This window comes from Microtus oregoni, unplaced genomic scaffold (genome assembly GCF_018167655.1).
Source record: "Microtus oregoni isolate MIOR12 unplaced genomic scaffold, Mior012 000015F_ref0000493, whole genome shotgun sequence".
Taxonomy (NCBI): Eukaryota; Metazoa; Chordata; class Mammalia; order Rodentia; family Cricetidae; genus Microtus; species Microtus oregoni.
The window spans coordinates 41112944-41135955 of record NW_024543074.1 but is presented as its reverse complement, the minus strand read 5'-3'; the positions used below and the strand labels follow the sequence as shown (position 1 = coordinate 41135955).

The following is a 23012-nucleotide window of genomic DNA, read 5'->3' as shown; positions in this document are numbered from 1 at the left end:
CACAGCCTCCCAGAACCCAGAACCTTCTTTCTGCCCAGCACACACTGTGTGTTCAATGGACATTTGCCAGAGGAGTAAACTAAGAAGACAAAGAACATTCCTTCCTTTAGAGCTACATACAGGCCTCTAATGCATAGGAAAATTCTAGTAGAGGGAGAGAAGAAGGAAGAGAGGGAGAGGAGAGAAAGAGAGGAGGAGGGGAGGAGGGAAGGAGGAAGAGAAAAGGAAAAGGTGGAGGGAAGGAGGAAGGAAGGCAGGGGAAGATGAGAAGAAGGGTGGGAGGGAGGAAGGGAGAAAGGGAAGATATGAGAGGGAGGGAGAGAAGGAGGAAGCGAGAGAGGGAGGGAAGAAGGGAGAAAGAAAAGGAGAGATGAGAAGGAGGGAAGGAAGGAAGGAGAAAGGGATAGAGAGATGAGAGGAAGGGAGGGAGGGAAGGAAGGAAGGAGAAAGGGATAGAGAGATGAAAGGGAGGAAGGGAGGGAAGGAGGGACAGAGGGAGAGAGGGAGGGAAGGAGGGAGAAAGGAAAGGAGAGATGAGATGGAGGGAGGGAGAGAAATGAGATGAAGGTGTGAAGGAGGAAAGGGAGAAGGACCTCATCATCCAGATGTTTCCAGTACAGCTCAGGATGGAGAGCCATCAGCGCCAGGCCAGTGTCTCTGTGGGGACAGCTCTGAGCCCCACTGAGTTCTGAAGCAGCCTGAGCCAAGGCTGCTCAGTCAGTCTGCCCCTCCCCTTTCCTTCAGCAAGACACCCACACATTGAATTTAAATCGCACAGCCAGTGAGCCTGGCCTGTTTCTAATTCTCAGCCTCATATACAGTCACATCCCATCGGCCTCCTGGGCCCTGGTCCTCAGTTCTCCAGCTGGGCAGTAAATGCTCAAACTGCTCAGAGGAAGCTGGCTCCTCAGCAGCCTTCCAGTCAGGGCTCTTGGGCCTGGCTAAAGAGAGATGCCAGCAAGATGAGGGAAGAAATGCTGGCACCAAGCGAGGTGCCTAAGCTTAGTAGGTCCCAGGTACTTAGTAGGTCCCTGTTCACCTCCAACATTGTGCCAGATCCTGTACCCCAGTCTGCATTGCCCTCTGCGGCTGCTCTAATGCTCCTCTGCAGGTGGATAAACTGCTACTTTACCTGGACAGGCAGCATACATCCTGGCCTGCGGTCAGCACTCAGTCAGCACTGGCTCTAACAGCAAGTAGGACCGTTTGTTCAGTATCCTCAGGCTCCTCCATGATTTCCCTTGACGTGGACTTGCTGAAGTCATTAAGAATCCCCAGAAAGGCCAGAAGCATGCTTGTCTGGGGTCATCACAATATCTCAATTTTCTTGCAACAGTAAATAGTAGTTAACTGTATCAGATACCTGGGGAGGGTTTGCATCCTAGGTGACAGACAGAGATATGCCAAATGTGTCTCAGAATCTTCAGTGAGTGTGGTTTTGTTCATAGGGAATGGGAACGAGTATGTGGTAATTCTGCATGGGTCAGGACTGGAGCCAGAGCATGGAAGGGGGCGGGGCACTATCCTCTGAGTGACAGACATAACGCAGGTTTGACAAGACATTAGAGTTGAATGAGAGTCCACACTGAAAGGGTAGAGTTGCTCAGGTGTGTGTGTGGGGGGGGGTGGCAGTGAGTGTCTACACATCCTCCCACACATGTATATGTTGTCGCTCCCTCCCCCAAAAGGAAGCTGTCCCCGTCACCTCATTATCCAGTATTTTCCATGAGGCTGACACACTTCCAGGGATTGAAGCCAGGAGCCAAGGAGAAATGTCAGAGAGAGAGGTTTTAAAGGAAGTGACAATTACAAAGCAGCTGATACAGGGAGTTCCCTCCCATGGAGGGAGCTGTCAGGGACAGTAGCCAGGCCCGGAGATTTATTGATACTAAGTGGATGGTACTGCAACCAGGCGAGACTATCAAAGGGCCCCTATGAGCAGCAGCCTGGCCAGGGCTGCCACGCTGAGCAGCTTGGGGCCTTTCCTGCCCTGTGTCTCCCCGAAAGAAGCCCTGGCCTCGATTTTCACTTCCTCCAGTTGTTGGAAATGCTCTCCTGCAGACTGTCCTGGAGGCAGGGGCCTTGCACTGGACACAGCAGAAGGATCCCAGAGCTCCATGGTTTCACAGGACCTTTGTGCCTGTTATTCCTTCCTTACCCCTGGAATATGCTTCATAGACAGTGACTGCAGCTAACACTCTGCTTTGGTTGAGGTCTCCTTATACTGTTCTAGTGATACTTGCTCTCCCGCTCCCGTGTGCGTGTGCATGTGCGTGTGCGTGTGCGTGTGCGTGTGTGTGTGTGTGTGTGTGTGTGTGTTGTACATAGGCCAGACATTGATGCCGTCAAGCATCTTGCTCAATCTCTCTCCATCTCAGTTTTTGAGGCAGTCTTTCACTGCATCTTGAGTTCACTGATTCCCTGACACCAGATGCCAACACAGCCCAGGGATCCTTGCACCTCCGTGTCCTTGACTCCCTAGGGCTAGTATCATGGGTACGGCACACCACACCAGGACTGCTATGTGAGTACCAGTGGTTTAGCTCACTTTAGAGCATGGCAAGCACTTTAGCCACTGAGCCTCCTCTTGAGGCTGAGGATCGATGCCCCACCTGAAAAATGGACTCATCCCTGATTGACACTGAGACTCGATTGTTATTATAACTATTTCCTGGTAACTGTCCTTACCTTCTACTGTCAGAATGTTGATCGTTGAGGCGGGGGTCCTGCCAAGCTCACCAACCCATCTCTGTTGTACTAGAGGTGCCTCATGAGGATCAGGAGCTGGCTGCTTAGAAGTGAATAAATGGGTCCATGGGCACATTCGTGGGAAGAGAAGAGAATATATCTGTGTGTGTGTGTGTGTGTGTGTGTGTGTGTGTGTGTGTGTGTATGTGTGTGTGTGTAATCATGTATCATCTCCCCAGGATGGAGGAAACATAAAATAACATCAAGATCATACCATGGTGAATACATACATATGTAATTAGAGATGCCATGGTGAATACATACATATGTAGCTAGAGATGGGTCAGTCCAGATTAAAGACAGAGGTTAATAGATGTAGATGATGATGATGATGGTGATGATGATGAAGGTGATGATGATGATAGTTAGGTAGATAGATAGATAGATAGATAGATAGATAGATAGATAGATAGATAGATAACTATACATATGGCTCTAATGCAGTGCCTTTTTACCTGGCCAGACAAAGGGCACTTGAAAGAATTTTTCAGAACCTGAAGCCAATCTGTGGGCCAATCTCTTTCTTTCCATCACTGTAGAGAAAGAAGGCGGCATGTCAAATATTTCAGGAACTTATGCTCCTTAGCCAGACTGGCAGAACTCTCAGGTCCAGTCTTTGCTGTATGCTGGTCACTAGTCTGTAATTTCCATTGTGGGCTAGAAAGAGTCAGTGTGAAGAGACATCTTCGGCCCTGGATCAGTGGTCTAATAAACCAGCACACACTGATGAACGCCAGCAGCTCCTGCGCTACTCAGGCGTTCCTATGCTCTAGACCCCACACACAATGCAGCCTGCTGGGAGTCTCTGCTGGGAGTCTGTGCTTCAGCCAGAACACACACACACTGGGGTCCCGCTTCTGCTTAGAAACACTCCTGCTCCTTCATCCCTACTGGTCACATTCAGGAATCGGAAATGTGTCTTCCTCATCTACCCTCAGCTAACTCACACCATGGGTCAAATGTTGCATCTTAAATGAAACTCCTGCCTCTGCAGGCTCTGGCCTTAGTGGCAACACTCCATCCTGCAGAATCGAAAGACTCCGAAGCTCTACCATCTTCTGGGACTGGAGAGCTGCAAAGGGGGTTCCTGAATGTCTGAGTTCCAAACAGCTCAAACGTTGAATCAGTGAATACTTTCCAGCCAATTAGACCAGACTCTAGAACGCTGGTGCCTGAAGGAGCTGAAGGCAGCGGAGTCTGAACCATTGTTTCATAGCTGAGAAACACCCGCCCCCAAGAAGACTAAATTTGCTCAAGGTCATCCACGCTCTTCATAATGTTTAAAAGAAAGAAAGGACCATCTGGGTCTTCTGCCGTCTAGTCCAGTCCTTGCTCTATGGATCCCTTTTCTCTGTTGTGACTGTTTATTTTCACAGATCCAAAGCCATGCCTTACAGTATGACTGCCCTTCCATACAGGCCTGGGATCTGTGGAGTCTCCTCTCTCCCTCTCCCTTTCTTTTTCTGTGCTTTCATCTCTTTCCCTTCCCTCTACCTCTGTCCCTCTCCTTTTCTTCCTCTAGGGTTTAGCTGAAATGAGAAGTACCAAAGTAGAAAGACTGAGCTCAGTGACCGCAGGATGGGGCCCACCCAGGTGGGGCCCACCCAAGGAAATATAAGCTAGGCCATCCCCCGCCCTATATTCTTTTAGGAAACAGTGGTAAATCACAAACTCTTAGTCTAAAGGATAGAGCATCCACTTTAATAAAAGAGATTTGTTAAAGGAAAAAACAGGAGGTTATTTGAGAAGAAAGTTATGGCCTGCTGTGCCTAAAAATTTAGGCAGAGCCATCTCCCTCCCTATCCCCTCTTTTCTTTCCCTCCCCACAGCCCTTCTTCCCCTCCTCAACTTCTAAAGATCTAGCAAAAACTGCCACAGCCACTAGGACCCCAGAGACGTGGCTGAATGTGTGAAAGAAGAAGGTCTGGAAGCTGGATTCTCACGGCACAGGACAGTATTTCACTGTCCCAAGGGGAAAGGAGGGAGCCTAAAAATACCATGGAGGGGATTATAATATTTTAACAGGGCTTATGTGCTCCCTATGCACACTAACCCCTGGAAGATGGATTGTGCATTTTGACAAATCTATATTTAACACGGGTGGATAATATACAACACAAGTTCCCTGTTAGAAAAAAAAAATCCATACTTATGGAAAACCTGAGTCTAGTAATTACAATAGACATTTAAAGACAGTGCCTATTGTGGGCTGTGAACAGAAAGTGAGTCTCATTAGGCAGAAAGAGAAAATAGTTTGAGTGGAGGAGGCTAAGGAGCCACAGAGAAGGAGGTCCAGGGGACTAGCTCCTTCCACCACCTACTCTGGGCCTCACGAACTTCCCCTTGAGCATCCAGCGTGCATTCCTGCATCAAATATTTATTAAGCACCTATGGTGTTCCAAGCACTCTGCTTGCTCTAGGACACAAGCAATTATTCCATTCAAAGAATCCACGTGGAGCAAAATAGCTCCAGATGTATACAGAGCAGCCAAGGGTGTCATTTTAGATACAGCGTCTAAGGGATGGGAGCAGAGGCCCGTGAAGCAGTAGGCTCGTGGTGGGGAGGGGAGGAGATGCAGTCAGCTTGGGAAAGTAACACAAGCTGAGAAAGGACTGCGGAGGAATGCTCTTTGCAGAGAGGAGACAAACAGTGCTGCAGGCTAGAAGGGAACCAGAGAAAGCAGAGTCCCTAGAGAAAACCGCTGGACTGGAGATACAGAGTGACAGCCAGGATGGCCAATCAGGGAGTGAGGAGATTGAGCAAGGCTGGAAAAGTCAACAGGGCAGTTTTCAGACTCTGTGTCCTGCTCAGCCATCAGGGACTTTCCCAGTGTGCAGTGGGAATCTCAGAACCAGAAGGAAGTGACATGCTGTATTTTGTTTCATTTGGGTTTGTTTAGTTGATAAGCTTCCTTTAGTTTCAGAGAGAAAATGGATTCCACTGCTAAAAAATATACATCATGCTGCCTCTCATAAAACCCAGATGATTTAAAACTGTATGCACATGTATGTGTGTATTTAGATGTGTGCTTGTGTATACATGTATGTGTGTATATGTGGTGTGTGTGTCCATGTGCACACCATAGCAGAAGGGAGACCATGCAGGGAAGGAAGGAATCTAATGAGAAGAGGGAGGACAATAGGAAGAAGAAAGACTGTTATATCATGCTTTCTCTGTCAAGGAATCTAGTTTCGAAATGTGCACATGAGGGCTGTTTAGTGAGAGGAAGGGGACCAGTGGTAAGAGCAGGAGAGGACAAGAGAGCAGTGAGGTGGGAGGTGAGCAAAGAACGCACACCCATGAAAATGCCATAGCGATTTCTCAGAAAATTGGAAACAACCTTCCTGAAAAAAAAAAAAACTCTGAGATTCCATCTTACACCTGTAAGAATGGCCAAGATCAAAAACACTGATGGAAACTTATGCTCCAGAGGTTTGGGGGGAAAAGGAACACTTCTGCATTGCTGGTGGGAATGCAAGCTGGTACAGCCCCTTTGGATGTCAGTGTGGTGATTTCTCAGAAAATTAGGAAACAACCTTCCTCAAGACCCAGTAATACCACTTTTGGGTATATACCCAAAGGATGCTCAGTCATGCCACAAGGACATGTGCTCAACTATGTTCATAGCAGCTTTGTTTGTCATAGCCAGAACCTGGATACAACCTAAATGCCCCTGTACCGAAGAATGGATAAGGAAAATGTGGTACATTTATACAATGGAGTACTACACAAAAGAAAAAACTAATGACATCTTGAATTTTGCAGGAAAATGGATGGAACTAGAAAACATTATTTTGAGTGAGGTGACCCAGACACAGAAAGACAATTATCACATGTACTCACTCATAGGTGGTTTTAAGCATAAAGTAAAGAAAACAAGTCTACAAACCACAATCCCAGAGAACTTAGACAACAATGAGGACACTAAGAAACACTTACATAGATCTAATCAACGTGGGAAGTAGAAAAAGACAATATCTGAGTAAATTGGGAGCATGTGGATCTTGGGGGAGGGTTGAAAGTGGGAGGGGAGAGACAGGGAGGGGAGCAGAGAAAAATGTATAGCTCAATAAAAAACAATTTAAAAAAAGAAAATGCCATTGTACTGAAACCTATTCTTTTCTACACTAAAAATTTAATTAGAAAAAAAATTCTGAGAGTAATCATAGAATATCCAAAAAGCTTCAAGCATTTCCCAAAAATTATAGGACATGTGAATAATGGATAGTAATTTAAAATATCAAATAGGCCATGATTATCACTGTCAGCTCTCGATACAGCCATGGAGCAGGTTAGAGTAGACATCTCATGATGTTCAGTCTAGAGGAAGATCTGTCAGTCAGTGGGCAAGCTGTCAAAGTGTTGAGAAAGCCTGGGAGAAGTTGGAGTTTGGGTGTCAGGGGTGGAGATAACTGAAATACAATGTAATCATGTGTGGAATTCTCAAGGAATAAATTAAACATATTGACACTAATAATAATTCTCTAGGAATATTTTTGAAGACTCAATATGTTAATGTACACTGAAGGTCTGGGTGTCCCCTAGTTGAAGCAAAGACTGTGAACTCTATCAGATAGAAAAGTGAAGAGTCCAGACTGACTGCGGGGCAGCTCCATTCCATGCCCTTGGCCTTGTCCCCATCACATTCTCATCTAAGCAGCAATGTAACCACCCACAAAGCAGCATTGGGAACTGCTTGGGTCCTACGGAATGGATCCTGTGGGGATATTTACACGGCTAAGCTGTTGTTGTGGCTGATAGTCTGAAAAGGCTGGAAATCTCCTAGCAAGATTGCAACATGAACATCAGCAGACTTACACTGAGAGGAAGGGCAAGGCGGAGAAGATCAATACTTGTGTTCCTAAACCCACGTCAGCAGCAACAGTAGGTGCCGCCCTTCCTAGAGCAGTTTTTAAGCTTCGCCGTAAAGTCGAGGCTAAAGAAATGAAAGGTGACCACACAGGCAGCATATTTATCCACCTTGGATTTGACCTAGAAATATACACATGAGCATGCCCTTTAACTGTGTGTGTGCCTGTGTTTGTCAGCGCGCACACATGGAAGTCTGAAGACAGTCTCACAAGCTCACCTTTCTTTCTATCTTATTTGAGACATGTTTTCTCTATTGTTTGCCAGTGTATACAGACTAGCTGCCCCAAGAAATTCCAGACACTCTCCTGCCTCCAGCTCCCATCTAACCATAAAGCAGTAAGATTACAGGCACACATACTACTGTGCCCAGCCTTCCACATTGCAGGGATTCAAACTCCCGCCTTCCTCCCCACTCTCATGATCAACATTTTACTCACTCCGTCATCTCCCCAGCACAAAATCGCTTTCAACCATCAGTTTCAATCTGCCCTCTGAAAAGTGACCCTGTCATTCTTTTCTTAACACAGTTCTTGTGGTGACAAAAAGAGCTAGTTATGTAGATGCGGTTTCTGTGTGCCTACTATAATCAATAATCATGATACCTCTGATCTATAACAGGCATCTGATAAACATTGGCTGTGGGCAGATGGAGGAGGGTTTGCGCAAACGAAAGTGTGCATAGAATGGAAAGGCGGGAGGATCAATGGACTGGTGACCAGATTGGCATTTGAAGGCACGGGTGGATGACTGATTGGTGGGGTGGACAGCTAGACAGCAGATGGCAAGGGATGGTGGGCTAAATGGATTATTTGAGCCATCTGACCATTGGTCTACAGCACCTTCTATTCATTAATTGGGGGGTGGTACTCATGTATATACATGTATGTAAGCAAGTGTGTGAACCCATGTGCACACGTTCAGAAGGGAGGCTATTGGGTGTCACCCTCTGCTGCTCTCTGCCTTTATTCCCTTCCTACAAAGGCCTCTCAGTGAACCTAGAGATTACTAGTTTTGGCTTAGCTGGTAGCCAGTGAGACCCATGGATTTTCATGTCTCCCCACCTGGGGTTACAAGTATTTGAAATTATACCTGGCTGTTTCCAACAGTGCTGGGATCTGAACTCAGGTCTTCATGCTGTGCAGCAAGCGCTCTTATCCAGTGAGATGCTCCCCAGCCCCTACTAACCTTTCTTATCTTCTTTTCCAGTCTGTTCCCAGTTCTCCAAAGGAGTCTATGCCATCTTCGGATTTTACGAACGAAGGACTGTCAACATGCTGACCTCCTTCTGTGGGGCCCTCCACGTGTGCTTCATTACTCCAAGCTTTCCCGTTGACACATCCAATCAGTTCGTCCTCCAGCTGCGCCCGGAACTCCAGGAAGCTCTCATCAGCATCATCGACCATTACAAGTGGCAGACCTTTGTCTACATTTATGATGCTGACCGGGGTAAGCCAAGGGTTAAGGAAAGGACATTGTTGAGGGATGGAGAAAAATCACCAGCAGGAAGAGTGATGCCGCTCTGTCTCCTTAGAGCACATGGGGGAAGCAAGCCAGGTGCTTAATTTGTGTGCAATGATTTCTTGATGGCCAATATTTAACTCAGAGCATAAAAATATATCCTCTGAGAGAGATATCTGACCCATCAAGCCATTCTACCATTCACAAGCTCTCATATCTCTGAAAGCCAGGGTCTTTGGCAAAGTGGATCACAGCTCACAGTGTGGTTAACAGAGCGTAAAACAGACCGAGATCTGAATCCTAGGCTCTCTCCTCACCAGCCCTGTGACTCTGGGCAAGTTCTTGATGCATCAGAGTCACCACTTGCATAGTGGGTCAAATTCTCCATGCCTTCATTCCTTCGTGTCCAGAATGAAAATGAATTGTTACTACTCAAGAATGTATTATGATGATTCAATGAGCTAATGACTGAAACATGTTTGTTCATTGCCTATAATGTAGTAAATACTACCCTCAATATGTTATCCCCTGTCACCAATATCATCTTCACCATCAACAGCATCATCACCATCATCACCATCATCACCACACTGTCACCACTCTCACCATCATCATCACTATCATCCCATCATCATCACCACTACTGCCACGAACATGAATCATCATCATCCTCACTTTGACCAATCCCACAATCATCATCACCACCATCATCTTGATCAGCATCACTGTAATCACATCATCATCACCACTGCCGCCACGATCATGAGCATCATCATCACTTTGACCAATCCCACCATTCCACCACCATCATCTTGATCAGTGTCACTGTCATCACATCATTACCATCACCATCATCATCATCATCATCATTGCTGCCATCACCATCACCACCATCATCATGTGATAGCAACACCCAAACTCCAAACATCATCCATCACCACTCTCAGCCATCATTGCTGCCATCACCATCATCATCCCCTAGAGCTTTTTTAATCCTGCTCTTTTTGAATTCTGCCATCACATTTCCCAATTGGTTCCCATACATTTTACTCTGTGTAGCTTCTTTATGCTGGGGTGCATTTATCTACCCTATCTACCTATATGGTACTTGGCGTCTTTTGCATTACATCCTATTTTCTCTGCTCCCTCATCCTCTAACTAGGAACTCTTCTCCTGACCCCTACGGTGTGTGCTTGCCCTTCCCTGCCTCCCTCTTATGCGTGGTCTCATCCTGTAAGAACACTGTCGTTGCTAGTGTAAAAAGATAAATGGCCTGGAACTTGAAACCTAGAGGCAGGGTAGCACTTTCCTGGCAGAGTTTCCCTCAGAGAAACTTAGAGACTTTGGATAGGAGGGTGGCTGATTAAAATGGCTTTATAGGCAGAGGAGAAGGTGCTGTTCAGAAAGGTAGGTGCAGAAGGGAAGAACAAAAGCATCCATTTCTTTCTGTTTTCTTTGATCTCTTCTTGTCTCTCCCTATTTTGATGATTTCCTTTCTCTGACATCATCCACTGTTTGGATCATCTGCCAATGGTCCCTTTTAGGACAACTTTGTGACATAATAAAGGCTTAAATCAGAAGTGGCAACTCCAGAAAAACGTAATGTAGCCCCTAAAAGGAATTTCTTGGGTTTACAAAAGAACCCACACTATGCAAAAGGCTGTGTCCATCTCAAAACCCAGACCCTGAGTTGTGCCATTTTCTGGTTGCATAATCATGGAATGATGAAATTTGGTGTCCACATCTTCAAAACAGGGATCAGAGTAAGACTGACCCCTAGAACCTCGTTAACTGAAAGAGGAAAGCCAGAAAAACAGTGCCAAACACTCAGTGAGGGCTCAGCAAACGTGAAGCTCACTCACACAACACAACTTACGCTGAAAATGATACAAAGTGGAAAATCAGATCAGAATCTATTTGGAGATGCTTCCTGGGGCCTGGTGCCATATTGGTCACCATAGAAAGGATTAACAGTGTCACTAGGAGTTAGACTTGGAATGCATACAAAAGATTAATTTGCAATGTGACAGGAAAATAGCCGTCTATGACAAGCACAATACCGACCTACTTCCACCACCCCCTGTCCCATTCCTTGTCCCTGGAGCTGGAAAGCCTGTGAATGCTGTGGCCAAAGAGGAGCTAAGGTTACAGATGCAGCAGGGCTGCTCATTAGCTAACCTTGAACAGTGACAGTGGGAGCCAGAAGACTTGGTGTCAAATTGAATGAGGAAGCCTGGGCCATTGTTGCTGGCTTTGAAGATGAAAAGGGCCATGCGCTAAAGGATATGAGCAGAGAGAGCAGACAAATGTCAGTTAGGGAGACAAGAGAATGGACTCTCTCCCCGAGCACTGACAGAGTGACAAGCTCTGCCAACAACACCGCCCCGGCTCCCTGAAATGTAAGCTGTACATTGTCACTGAGACACGACACCAAGTTTGTGGTCCTTCGCTGCACAAAAGCAAACAAGTGCACCATGGAGTTGGGAGCAGAAAGCAGTGGTGCTGAGAAACAGGCCCCTCTGCACAGTCAACCTTAATCAAAGGCGTGGGGAAAAGAAAACACATTTACCGAACACCTACTGTGTGACGAAGTATTAGCTATTGGAGCCATAACCAAATTCCACAGATTTGTCTCAGTTATTAGCTATCTTTAGATACTAGGTTGGCCTGTTATATAAAAAATTACTAAATTTCCCAGTATTGGTTACTCTTCTGCTGCCATGATGAAATACCCTGAGAAAAGCATCTTAAGGAAGGAAGGGCATATTTTGGTTCAGAGTCCCAGAGGGGCAAACAGTCAGTTCAGCATGCTGGGGAAGGCATGTCCGCAGGAGCAGGGAGCAGGACTTAATCCCATTGCATCTGCACACGCTAAGCAGAGAAAGAGAAATGGAAATAGGACAAAGCTGTAAAACCTGACCGCCCATTCCCAGGTTCGTACTTCCTCTACTAAGGCTCCACCTTCCTAAGATTCCATAACCTCCCCAAAGGGCACCACTAACTGGGGACCAAATAAATGTTCATACACATGAGCCTCTCTGCGATCTTCTCATCCAAAGTATCTCTGTCCCCAGATAATAACAGATATCATTTAGGAAACCCTTAAGGTATCAGAGCAGCCCGCACCCAACACACCTGTCTCATCTTCCTCAGAACACTGGGAGGCAGGCACTATTTATGCCACCTCTTTACCTTCAAAGAAATCAAAGTTCAGACAGGCAAACAAGCTGGTTGAAGTCATTTAGCATATATTTTGGATCTGAACCTTTTGTGGGGTTTTTAATCAAAAAAATTCTTTTTATTGTCTGACCTGCCCTGTAAACAGAATAGCAAAAAGGACAGGATGCTTGCCTCTGCGGCATTCAGACCCACGGAGAGCAGGAACTGAGCTTGTTACAGGAAGGGTGGGGGACAGCAGGGACCACTGAGGGAAGTGGATGCAAACAGCAGAGACTGCAGAGAGAAAGTGGGCATAGAAGGTGGATGCAGACAGGTAGCTAAATGTGCCTGGTGGAAGGAGGGGTGGGCTGCATCAAGAGCAGGCAGCAGAGGATGTCACATGTGAATGCTGACACTGCCATGTCTCTGTCTGCCCCTCCGCTACAGGCCTGTCAGTCCTGCAGAGAGTCTTGGATACAGCTGCAGAGAAAAACTGGCAGGTGACGGCTGTCAACATTCTGACAACCACCGAAGAAGGCTACCGGATGCTCTTTCAGGACCTGGAGAAGAAAAAGGAGAGGCTGGTGGTGGTGGACTGTGAATCCGAACGCCTCAACGCCATCCTGGGCCAGGTATTAAAGGCAACAAGGGGCACAGAGCAGGCGCTGAGGATAATTCAGGAGAAGATGCGTGTGCTTCTGATGTGGGTGTTAGGGAGAGGGGGTCTAAGGAGGACTCTCAACGAGGTGAAACTTGACGCCTTCCATTTTACATTCTATGAGTCCTAAAATTTTAATCTGACACTTGATGAAGTAACAAAGCCATGGGAGCCTTGATAAGACACTCCAAGCTGTCCTCACACTGGCTGATCAGAAACTTACTTCTTAGGCTCCTCTTTATTGTTAAAATTAAATTACATTGTCTCTTAGAGCTTACAGAGTCCAGGCTGCAGACGGAGTCCTGTGTTCATGGTGGGCTGTGTCACTCACAGAACCAGTATTAGGTATCACGTGACTTTGGCCCAATGACCTGTTTTAGGGGCCACCTCCCTTTTCACTCCTTCTTTGAGCAGTTCCTGCCTCCGAGAGCAGGAAGGGTGGCATATCCTATGAACAGGTTCTGTAACTTCAACAGCTTCGGCTAGCAGCCTCTAAACTGTATTTGCTTTGGTGTCAGAATCAGAGAAAGTTTGGCAGCTGAGCCGGGAGCGCCACTATATAGATCACTGTCTTTTTGAGCTGCATTTGTATATTCAGATGAACTAGCAAGGAGGAGGCGTGCAATCATGTTTGAACAGTACCATATAATGAAAGATGGGCTTTTAAGCTACTTGACAATATGACAAGGCTGGTTAATGGCCCTCAAGACCCTGGACCCCCTCGTGAGGAGCCTCAACTCCAGATCAGCGATGGCTGTGAAGCCTCCACCACAGGACAGGGAAGACCTTGGAAGCCATGGGCTCTTTCCAGCATCAACTATGTGTGCTCTGCAGTGTCAAGTGTGGCTCTGGGGTTTGCTCTTAAAGAGAAACGAGAATAAAATTGTTTCTATGGTGATAGAAGTCCTCTGGGCTGTAGTCGGGTACTGAGTGCTAACATCTGGGGTGACGGTGAGGGCAGTAAAGGGCAATAGGTAAAGGCAGAGATTCTGGAAGCAAACCAGTTGGGGGTTGGCTTCCAGGTTGAGTGTTGGCTAGCTTCATGACCTTGGACCGGGCTGATAATCTATTTCCACCTCACGTCCCCACTCTGCACAGCAAAAATAACAATAACTTCCTCTTGACGGCTTTTACGAGGACTAGAAGGACCAGGACGTGGTCCTTAGAAAGGAGTCTGTCCCTAGGACATGGTGTGTGGAAATGCTGCCTATTGCTGCTATTCATAGTGCCAGCTGTACCAGCTTCATGAGTCATTTCCCTTTTGGACCATAAACAAATTTATCTGCTACAAACCTGGGTTGGGGGACAGGGATGAGCTGAGATGGGAAACGGATAGAATGAATGACTTCAATGTGTCCTTACTAGAGTGGTGGCTTGTCCTGGAATGTGTCATGCTGCTGTTTTCTGGGTGCTCATAGCCGAGGAGAGAAGGCACTGCAGTGACTCTTTTAGATAACATTCATCCTTACATGCTGTGGATTAAATAGCTCCTGTCTATTTCCCTGCTACAGATGAAGAAGAGTTGTTTTGTTTTGTTAACAAACATCTCAAAGGTAACATAGAAGGAAATCAGGAAGTCAAACCAAGCTGCATTTGAGAACATGGTCCAATGTCTTAAAAGCATAACTTGACTCGTGAGTGGAGTGATAGCTCAGAGGTCCTCTTCAGGTTGTTCCTGCAGAGGATCTGGGCTCGGGTCCCAGCAACCACATGGTGGTTATAACCATTTGTACTTCAGTCCCAGGAGATCCAGCTCCCTTTCTGGCCTCCATAGGCACCAGGCACATGTGTGGTATATAGGCATACATGCAGGCAAAACACTCATGCATTTATTTTTTTAATACAACTTTCTGAAGTAAGGGATGCATCTCAACAAGTAAAGTGCTTGCTGCACAAGCGTGAGGACCTGAGTTCAACTCTAGCACACACTTACAGAGCTGAGTGGGGTGGTAAAGATTTGTAATTCCAGCACTGAGGAGCTGGAGATGGCTGGGTGACCCCTTGGGCTCACTGGCCAGTGAGCCTAGCTCAACTGGGGAGTACCCTAGGTCCCAGAATCCCAAAACTAACCTGGAAGGCTGCTGAGGAATGACACCAAAAGTCAGTCTCTGTCCGAACCACAAATGCATGTGTGTATTTCTACCCCTAGGACAAAACCATAGTTTTCTGAAGCCTCTGGTTGGTTTGGGGTTGTAGTATAGCCTACTGCTCTATACCAGTGGCCATCAGGGAAGGGGTTCCAGCTTGCTACTCCTCATGTCACATGGATTGTGACAGGTGCCATCTGAAGTGGAAATTTATCATTTAGGACTGAGCTATCCTTCAACCCTGACTACAAAAAACAATTACAAGTCAGGGAGTCCAGCAACAATCAACCACATCCGAAGTATGGAAGATAATTGTGTGTGAGAGGAAGGCCTGGTGCCAACAAACCAGGAGTTTCAGGTAGCTTGGCTCAGGCAGGAAAGGGGTTGGTGTGTGGGTAACCATGCCCTTGGTGGCCAGAAAGATAAGTTCATTCCCGAGGATAATGGCAGAGATGGCAGCTCTGAGCTTGAGGCACAGCCTCTATCTAGATCCATCTCTCTGCTGCAATGCTCACTGAGGACTGTGAAGTTCAAAGGTGTAATTAACCTTCCCAGCTTCATCCCCTCAGCGGCGTGGTTAATGCTGAGCTGGCTTTGAAGTAAGGGAGACTGATCTGTTGTGTGGATCTCATGGATGCATTTGCATCTTCTTTTCAGCACTCTTGGGAAGACATCCCTGGGCTAGAAACCAGCCACTTTAGGGTGTATGAAATGGAACATCATCATCCTTGGAGAACCAGTCTGACCCATAGACTTAGTGTACGGAAAGGAAGCAGAGGAAGAGTGACATCACCAAGCACAAGAGCACAGGGGGGAACACATTTCATGAGAGGACCAGATAAACTACCAAACTTCTAGATGAGCAGCGAACAGAGAAAAGAGCAAGCAATGATTTAATGGAATATGAAAGCAACCGAAAAATATAGGAATCAACAGCCCTCTCCATAATAACCCTAAATGTAAATAACTATAACCCTCCAGTTGAATGAAGACTGGCTGATCCAAATTAAGAGAAGTAACCAACGATGTGTTGTTTATAAGAAACACACTAGCAAAAGACACAGGCTGGAAGTGATAGGAAGTCTTACCAAGAAAATGGAAACCCTAGCCAAGCAGAGGACCGTACTTACATACCATAATGCGGAGCTAAAATTTGACAGAGGAAATGAAGGTTACTGCTACGTATTACTAAATGGAACCATCCAGCAAGAACATAAGCCCCAAATGTTGTTGTGCACCGATTTGTAGAAAAACACTAATGGTCAGAAATGGACTGATAGAGTCAGCTAGAATAAAGCTGAGTGGCTCCAGCTCCCCCTCATAAACAAGTAAATGTAAAAGGAGACGTCTCATTTGTTTCCTGGTCACCCAAACGTGAATAATCGCACAGAAACTATAACACTGCTTGGTCAGTGGCTTAGGCGTATTCCTAGTTAGTTCTTACATCTTAAATTAACCCATTTCTATAATTCTGTGTATCACCACAAGGCTGTGGCCTACCGGTAAGGTTCCTGCGGGCATCTTTCTCCTTTAGCAGTTACATGGCATCTCCTTGATTCTGCCTACTCTCTCTATATATACCTCTGTTCAGATTTTCCACCTGGATTTACTCTGCTAAGCCATTGGCTGAAACAGTTTATTTATTAACCAATGGTAACAAAACATTCACAGCATACAGAGGGGAATCCCACATCAAGTAGATAATTTAGTTAAAGAGAATCAACAAATAAACTTCCAAGTTGTGCTGTAGATCAAAGAAAGACATCTGTAGAACATTCCATCCAACAGCTGCAAAACACCTTCTCCTCAACAGTCCATGCAACATTTACCAAAATCTATGACATTTTAGGCAAGAAAGTAAGTTTTAACAAATATAATCAGAGTAATTCATTGTATCTTATCATATCATAGTGGAATAAAACTAAATCAAGAGAAAAAGAAATGGCATAAACTATACAAGAACCCATATATTGTAGAATACAATTTTGAATGATCAGTTGTTTGTTAAGGAACTCCAAAGGAAATATTTTCAAATGTTTTCTAAATCTTAGAATCAAATGAAAATAAAACAGAATTTATCAGAACCTTTGTGGTACAGATATATAGTTACTGGTGTTTGTGCTAAAAAAAAATCAAATTGCAAATTTGTAACTTGGTATACTTCACAGGTTTAAAAAAACAAAAATAGAGATCCTTAAAATCACTAGACAGAAAGTAATAATAAAGATCACATCACAAACTGATTAAATGAAGATTAAAATAACAATATAAAAAAGAAAAGAAACAAAAGTTTGGCTATTTGAAAAGAAAAGAAAATGAACAAGCCCTTCCATAAACTAACCAAAAGAAATTGGTAGCACCAGAGATGAAAAGGGGTCATTACAATGGATACCAATGAAATCCGAGGGTTTACGTTCTGAACATGTAGAAAATCTGGAAAAAATGAAATTCCTAGAAGCGTATGACCTACCCAAATTAAATCAAGACAGTAAAAACAACTTCCTTAAGTCTGTATTAAGTGACGAAAATAGAACAGCGGCAATGAGTCACCCAACAAAGAAAAGTCCAAAGACTGGAAGAAATCACTGCCAAGTTCTGGCAGATCTTTAAAGAAAAGCTCCTGAAACTATTTCATAGGCTAGAAAGGGAAGGAGTGTTACCAAAGGCATTCTATAAAACACCATAGCCAGATAAGAACATGCAGAGGAGGGGGTCAGGAGGGAGAGAGACAGAGGTAGAGACAGGAAGGAAGGGGAGAGAGGGAGGGAAGCAGAGAGAGACAGAGACAAATTTCCTTGACAAAAAGCAAAAACTTTATGGCTACCTGCACAGGATCGAGCTAAAAGCCTAGCATGAGTGGATAGATGACCTTCAGGCTCCAGTCCTTATAGAGGAGCTATCTGAGGCTGGTAGTCGTCAGGAAAGGGAGACTCACTCATCTCTGAGGACATGGACATTGATAGACTCCCCTTGCTCCAGTGGAGGCCCCACACCATGCACAGGTATACAGCACTAACTGGACTTCATGGGTTGCAAAAATAAATTAAAAAGACATGAAGTTATGAGAGGATCATGTTGGTAGAGATATAGCGGAGTTGAAAAGGGCAAACAGAGGGTAGATATAATAATCATGTAATATTTCATTGTTTACACATATCAAATTCTCGGGAATAAAAAAAGTAAGTGCTTTTTAAAAAAACTGCTTATAGAACAAATTTAAAACCACATTTAAAAGATCAGGTACTATAATCAAGTTAGTTTCTTTCCAGGAATACAAGTATGATTCAACAAACACAAATCAATCAATATAGCATGGAACAGGCTGAGCAGTGATGGTGCACACCTTTAATCCCAGCACTCGGGAGGCAGAGGTAGGTGGATCTCTGTGAGTTTGAGGCCAGCTTGGTCTAAAAGAACTAGTTCCAGGTCAGGCTCCAAAGCTACAGAGAAACCCTGTATTGAAAAAATAAAAACAAACAAAAAATAAAACATGGAACAGAAGTTACATGATCATGTCAATAGATTCAGAAAAGCCATTGATAAAATCCGGCATGCGTTCATGATAAAAATCCCTAATGAAATTAGGAATAGAATTATATACCTCAACATAATAAAGACTTTTTGACAAACCTACAACCAATATTATACTAAGCTGGAAAAAGTGTCCACTTTCTTCATTCATATTGAATTTAGTGTTTGGAGTCTTCAAGCTATAGAGCAAGAGAAAAATAAAAAAAAAAATTCAAACTGGAAACAAAGAAGTCCAATTGCCTCTATTTGCAGACAACATGGTTCTATAGTTAAAATACTAAAGATTCTATTAGGAGGCTCTTTGATCTGATAAGAATTTTCAGCAAAGTGCAAAAGATATGAAAACATACCAAATCAGTAGCCTAATAATACCAAATTATTAGCCTACACTAATAATGTACTTGCTGAGAAATCATTTTTTTAGTGCTATTCATACTAACTTTAAAAATACCTATGTATTTTCCTTCTTCATGTTGCTATAGTAAAATAGTCTAACAAAACGGAACTCAGGGAAGAAAGAGTTATTTTGGATTACAGTTCTGGAAGAATTGACTCCATTTTGGTGAGGAAACCAGGGGAGGCATGACAGCAGGAACAGGAAGCTGGCTGGTCACAGTAGCAGCAAGTAGGATGAGGTTATACCACTTCAAAGCCTGCTCCCCATGATATATTCCTTCCAGCAAGGCTATACCTACTGAAGGTTTCACATCTTCCAGCAAATACTGTCATTACTCGGCGTCAAAATTTTCACACACATGGGCCTATGGGGGATGTTTCAAACCAAAACAGCCTTGGAATGAACCTAAGAAGGAGTTGAAAGGCCTCTGTAATTAAACCTCAAAACACTGATGAATAAGAGAATTAGACAGCAGAGATGGGGGAGAGCAGCTCTCCCATTGCACGTGGGTCAGCAGAATTATGTGAGAATGGGCATATTGCTAAAGCTCTCTGTAGTCTCCATAAAAATCCCAATGGTCACTCTTCATGTCAATAGAAAATATAACTCTGGAACGCACAAAAGACCCCAAAGAGCTAAAGTAATCTTGAAGATAAAGAGCATTGCGGGAGGTATCATAGCCTGATCTCAAATTCTATCATAGGGCCATAGTGACAAAACCTGCATGGTACTGACACAAAAACAACATGATAACCAATGCAGTGAAGTAGAGGGTCTAAAGATAGACCCGCATCACCTAAAGCTTAGTGCCAGAAGCACACAGTAGAGCAAGGGCAACCTCGTTGGCCGGTAGTGCTGAGAAAACCAGATTCCTTCAAGTAGAAAATGAATGTAGATCCTTCTCTGTCTTTTTCACTAGTAAAAAATAAAATCAAAATAGATCAAAGACTTTCATTTAAGACCCCACACTCTGAATCTGCTAGGGGAAAATGTCTGTTAGACATTGCCTGAGGACGCTGTGAAGAACCCCAGTAGGTCAGGACGTGACAAATGGGATTACATACAATTAAAAATATCCTGGACTTCAAAAGAGACAATCTGTAGAGTGGAGAAAGAGCCCCCAGAACAAGGGAATGAAACTGTTCCCTATTCATCTGCAAGGAGATTAAAATCTAGAACTCATAAGGAACACAAAAGGCTAAATACTGAAAAACAAAAGCAAATCATCCAATCAACAAATGGGCAGATGAACTCAGCAGCCTGTTCTCAAAAGAAGTATAAATAATCAAGACATGGGGGAAAATCTGTTCCTCGCTCTTAGCCATGAGGGAAGTACAAATCAAACTCACACTGAGTTTCTGCTCACTCCGGTCAGAATGGCTAAGCTTGTGCTGGTGAGATGGTGGCTAGGCAGGCACAGAGATGGCGGCTCAGTAGACACAGATCCATGGAGTGAAGCCCACAAGCCCCAACTTGAGTCTTGGAACCTACGTGATGGAAAGGGACGACTGATTCCTGCAAGTTGGCCTCTGACCACCACATGCGTGCACATATGCACAGATACATAAAAATAAATAAATCTACAATTAAAATATTCTTTCTTAAAAAAATAAAAATTATTTTAAACCTAAATTTTAAAAATTCTTTTCCTTTAAAAAATAAAATAGCTAAGGTCAAGAAAACAGCGCTAGGTGCCATGGTTCATGCCTTTAAGTTCCAGCATTCAGGAGGCAGAGGCAGGCAATGGTCTGTGAGTTTGAGACCAGTCTGGTACAGGTAGTGAGTCTCAGGCCAGTCAGAGCTACACTAGGAAACCCTGTCTTGGAGAAAGAAGGAAGGAAGGGAGGAAAGGAGGGAGGGAGAGAGGGAGGGAGGGAGGGAGGGAGGGAGGGAAGAAAATATAACAACTGCTAGAGAAGATTCAGAAAAAAAAATACTAGTAAAAGCAAGGCACACACTACTTGTGGAAATTTCAAATAGCCAGTTGGGCTGTTCCTCAAAACCTAAAAATGTAGCTACCAATATACCATACACCAAATACATTCCAGCCACAGTGTGCTGGCTAGCCTTATGTCAAATTGACGCAAAGTAAGGTCATATGGGAGAAGGGAACCTCAATTAAGAAAATGCCATTAGATTGGGCTGTAGGCAAGCCTGAAGGGCATTTTTTTAATTAGTGATTGGCAAGGAAAGTCCCAGCACATTGTGGGTGATGTCATCACTGGTTCAGGCTCTATAAGAAAGCAGGCTGAGCAAGCCACATGGAGCGAGTCAGTAAGCAGCACTCCTCCATGGCCTCTGCATCATCAGTCAGCTCCTGCATCCAGGATCTTTCCCTGCTTGAATTCCGGTCCTCATGAACTATGTTATGGCACTATATGCCAAATAAACCTTTCCTCTCCAATTTGCTTTTTGTGTCATGATGTTCTGTGGCAGCAATAGAAAACCTAATAATACACCAAGGTATCTTAATATGTCTCGGTGATATAGACACTGTTATTCCGGCCCTATTCACAATAGCCAAGGTACCCACAACAAACAAATGAGTGAAGAAAATATGCCATATTCACCAAGGAGTTTCCCTCAGCCAGGAATAAGACTGGCATTCATTCATTTACAGAAAATGGGCGGAACTAAAGGGTATCATTACATGAGATAAGACAGACTCAGAAAGTCAAGTACTGCACGTTTCTCTCATAGGCAGAATACAGATTTTAAAACATAGAAATGTTTAACTTCAGGGACTGGAGAGATAGTTCATTGGTTAAAAGCACTTGCTGCTCTTATGGAAGTCTTGGGTTTGGTTTCCAGCAACCATGTGGCCTGTAACTCTATGTAGTTCCAGAGTATCTTATGCCCTCTTCCAGCCTTCATAGCCCCTGCACAATGTCTTGCACATATATACATAATATACATATAGACCTACATGGTATAAAATAAGGTAAATGTATAAAATTTCATACAAATATATATTTATATAAAAAACTTAACATAAAAATAAATAAGACTGAAATATGTACATACATAGCAAAGAGGGTTATTTGGATAATTTTCTTTGCCAGTATATAAGACACTAAATGATATACTATAGCCATTAAGGACAGAAGCAACTTGAGGCGAGAGTCGACCAGCACCTCCCAGGGCCATCCATCACAGTGCCCTGCTTTATTATCTCTGTGGTGTTTATGACCTGCTGACGTCTTCTTCGTTCATCTATTTATATATTTACCATCTGGCTTCCTCCTGAAACTACGTCTCAGCGCAGCGAGGTCACAGGAACCTTGCCTTGCTATTTGAGCTATACCCCCATCACATTATCTAGTGCTTGGCACAAAGTCTGTGTTCAATAGATGTGTGTTGAACTATTCAAAGGCAGCTGAACAGAAGCACTGAAATGAGAAGTACCCCACGACACATGCAGAGAGTTAGAGACCTACAGGGGCCATCCCTATATAGTCTGGGATAAAGAAAGTCCAAAGAACGTGCGTCAGGGATAAACGTAAAGTGTATGATGTCGGTGAGGGGAAGGACCCTGCCTTCACAAACCCTTTTCAGTCAGTGACCGGCAGGTGTGCATTTATCTGTATCTTGCTTGCTCTGGGACTCCTTCCACACCAAATATCTCATTTCATTCCCTGTCTACTGTGTATCAGCTTCATGAAGTCAAGGCTTGATACATATTTTTTAAATAAAATGAGTCAGAGCGATAAGTCAGTCATTGGATGAACCAATGTGGACATCACCAGCAGCCTGAGATACACAAGTCGCGCATTTTTGTGGGTCGGGAGTCATCCTCTGTTGGTGTTTCCTCTGCTTCCTTCTGCATTTCAGTATTGCAAAAACTCTGTGGCTCCACTCCCTGGATGTGGTGGGCTTTGAAATATTTTTATTTGCTGCTTCGTGGTTATTGGAAACCGAATAGGCTTTTGATAAAGGTATCTCCTTGCTGAGGAAACGGCATGCCATGTAGCAAGAAAATGGAAAAGTAATGAATAATTATTAATAAAGTCATCACCTCGGTGCCATCTGAGCTCCAGCAGCTGGAATCTCCATCTCACTATTCCAGCATAAACATTGTGTGCGCTTGCATTTAATTATTCC

At 44.4% G+C, this 23012-nt stretch overlaps 1 protein-coding gene across 2 annotated transcripts in view; it reads left to right on the top strand.

Moving 5' to 3' along the window:
- Gria1 (glutamate ionotropic receptor AMPA type subunit 1) overlaps window positions 1–23012 on the top strand; it is a 311889-nt gene that overhangs the window by 164280 nt on the left and 124597 nt on the right. For both annotated transcript variants that reach the window (XM_041665038.1, XM_041665037.1), the window contains exons 3-4: window positions 8828–9067; window positions 12686–12870. In XM_041665038.1, coding sequence (XP_041520972.1) covers window positions 8828–9067; window positions 12686–12870 — 425 coding nt within the window. The remainder of the gene's footprint in view (window positions 1–8827; window positions 9068–12685; window positions 12871–23012) is intronic.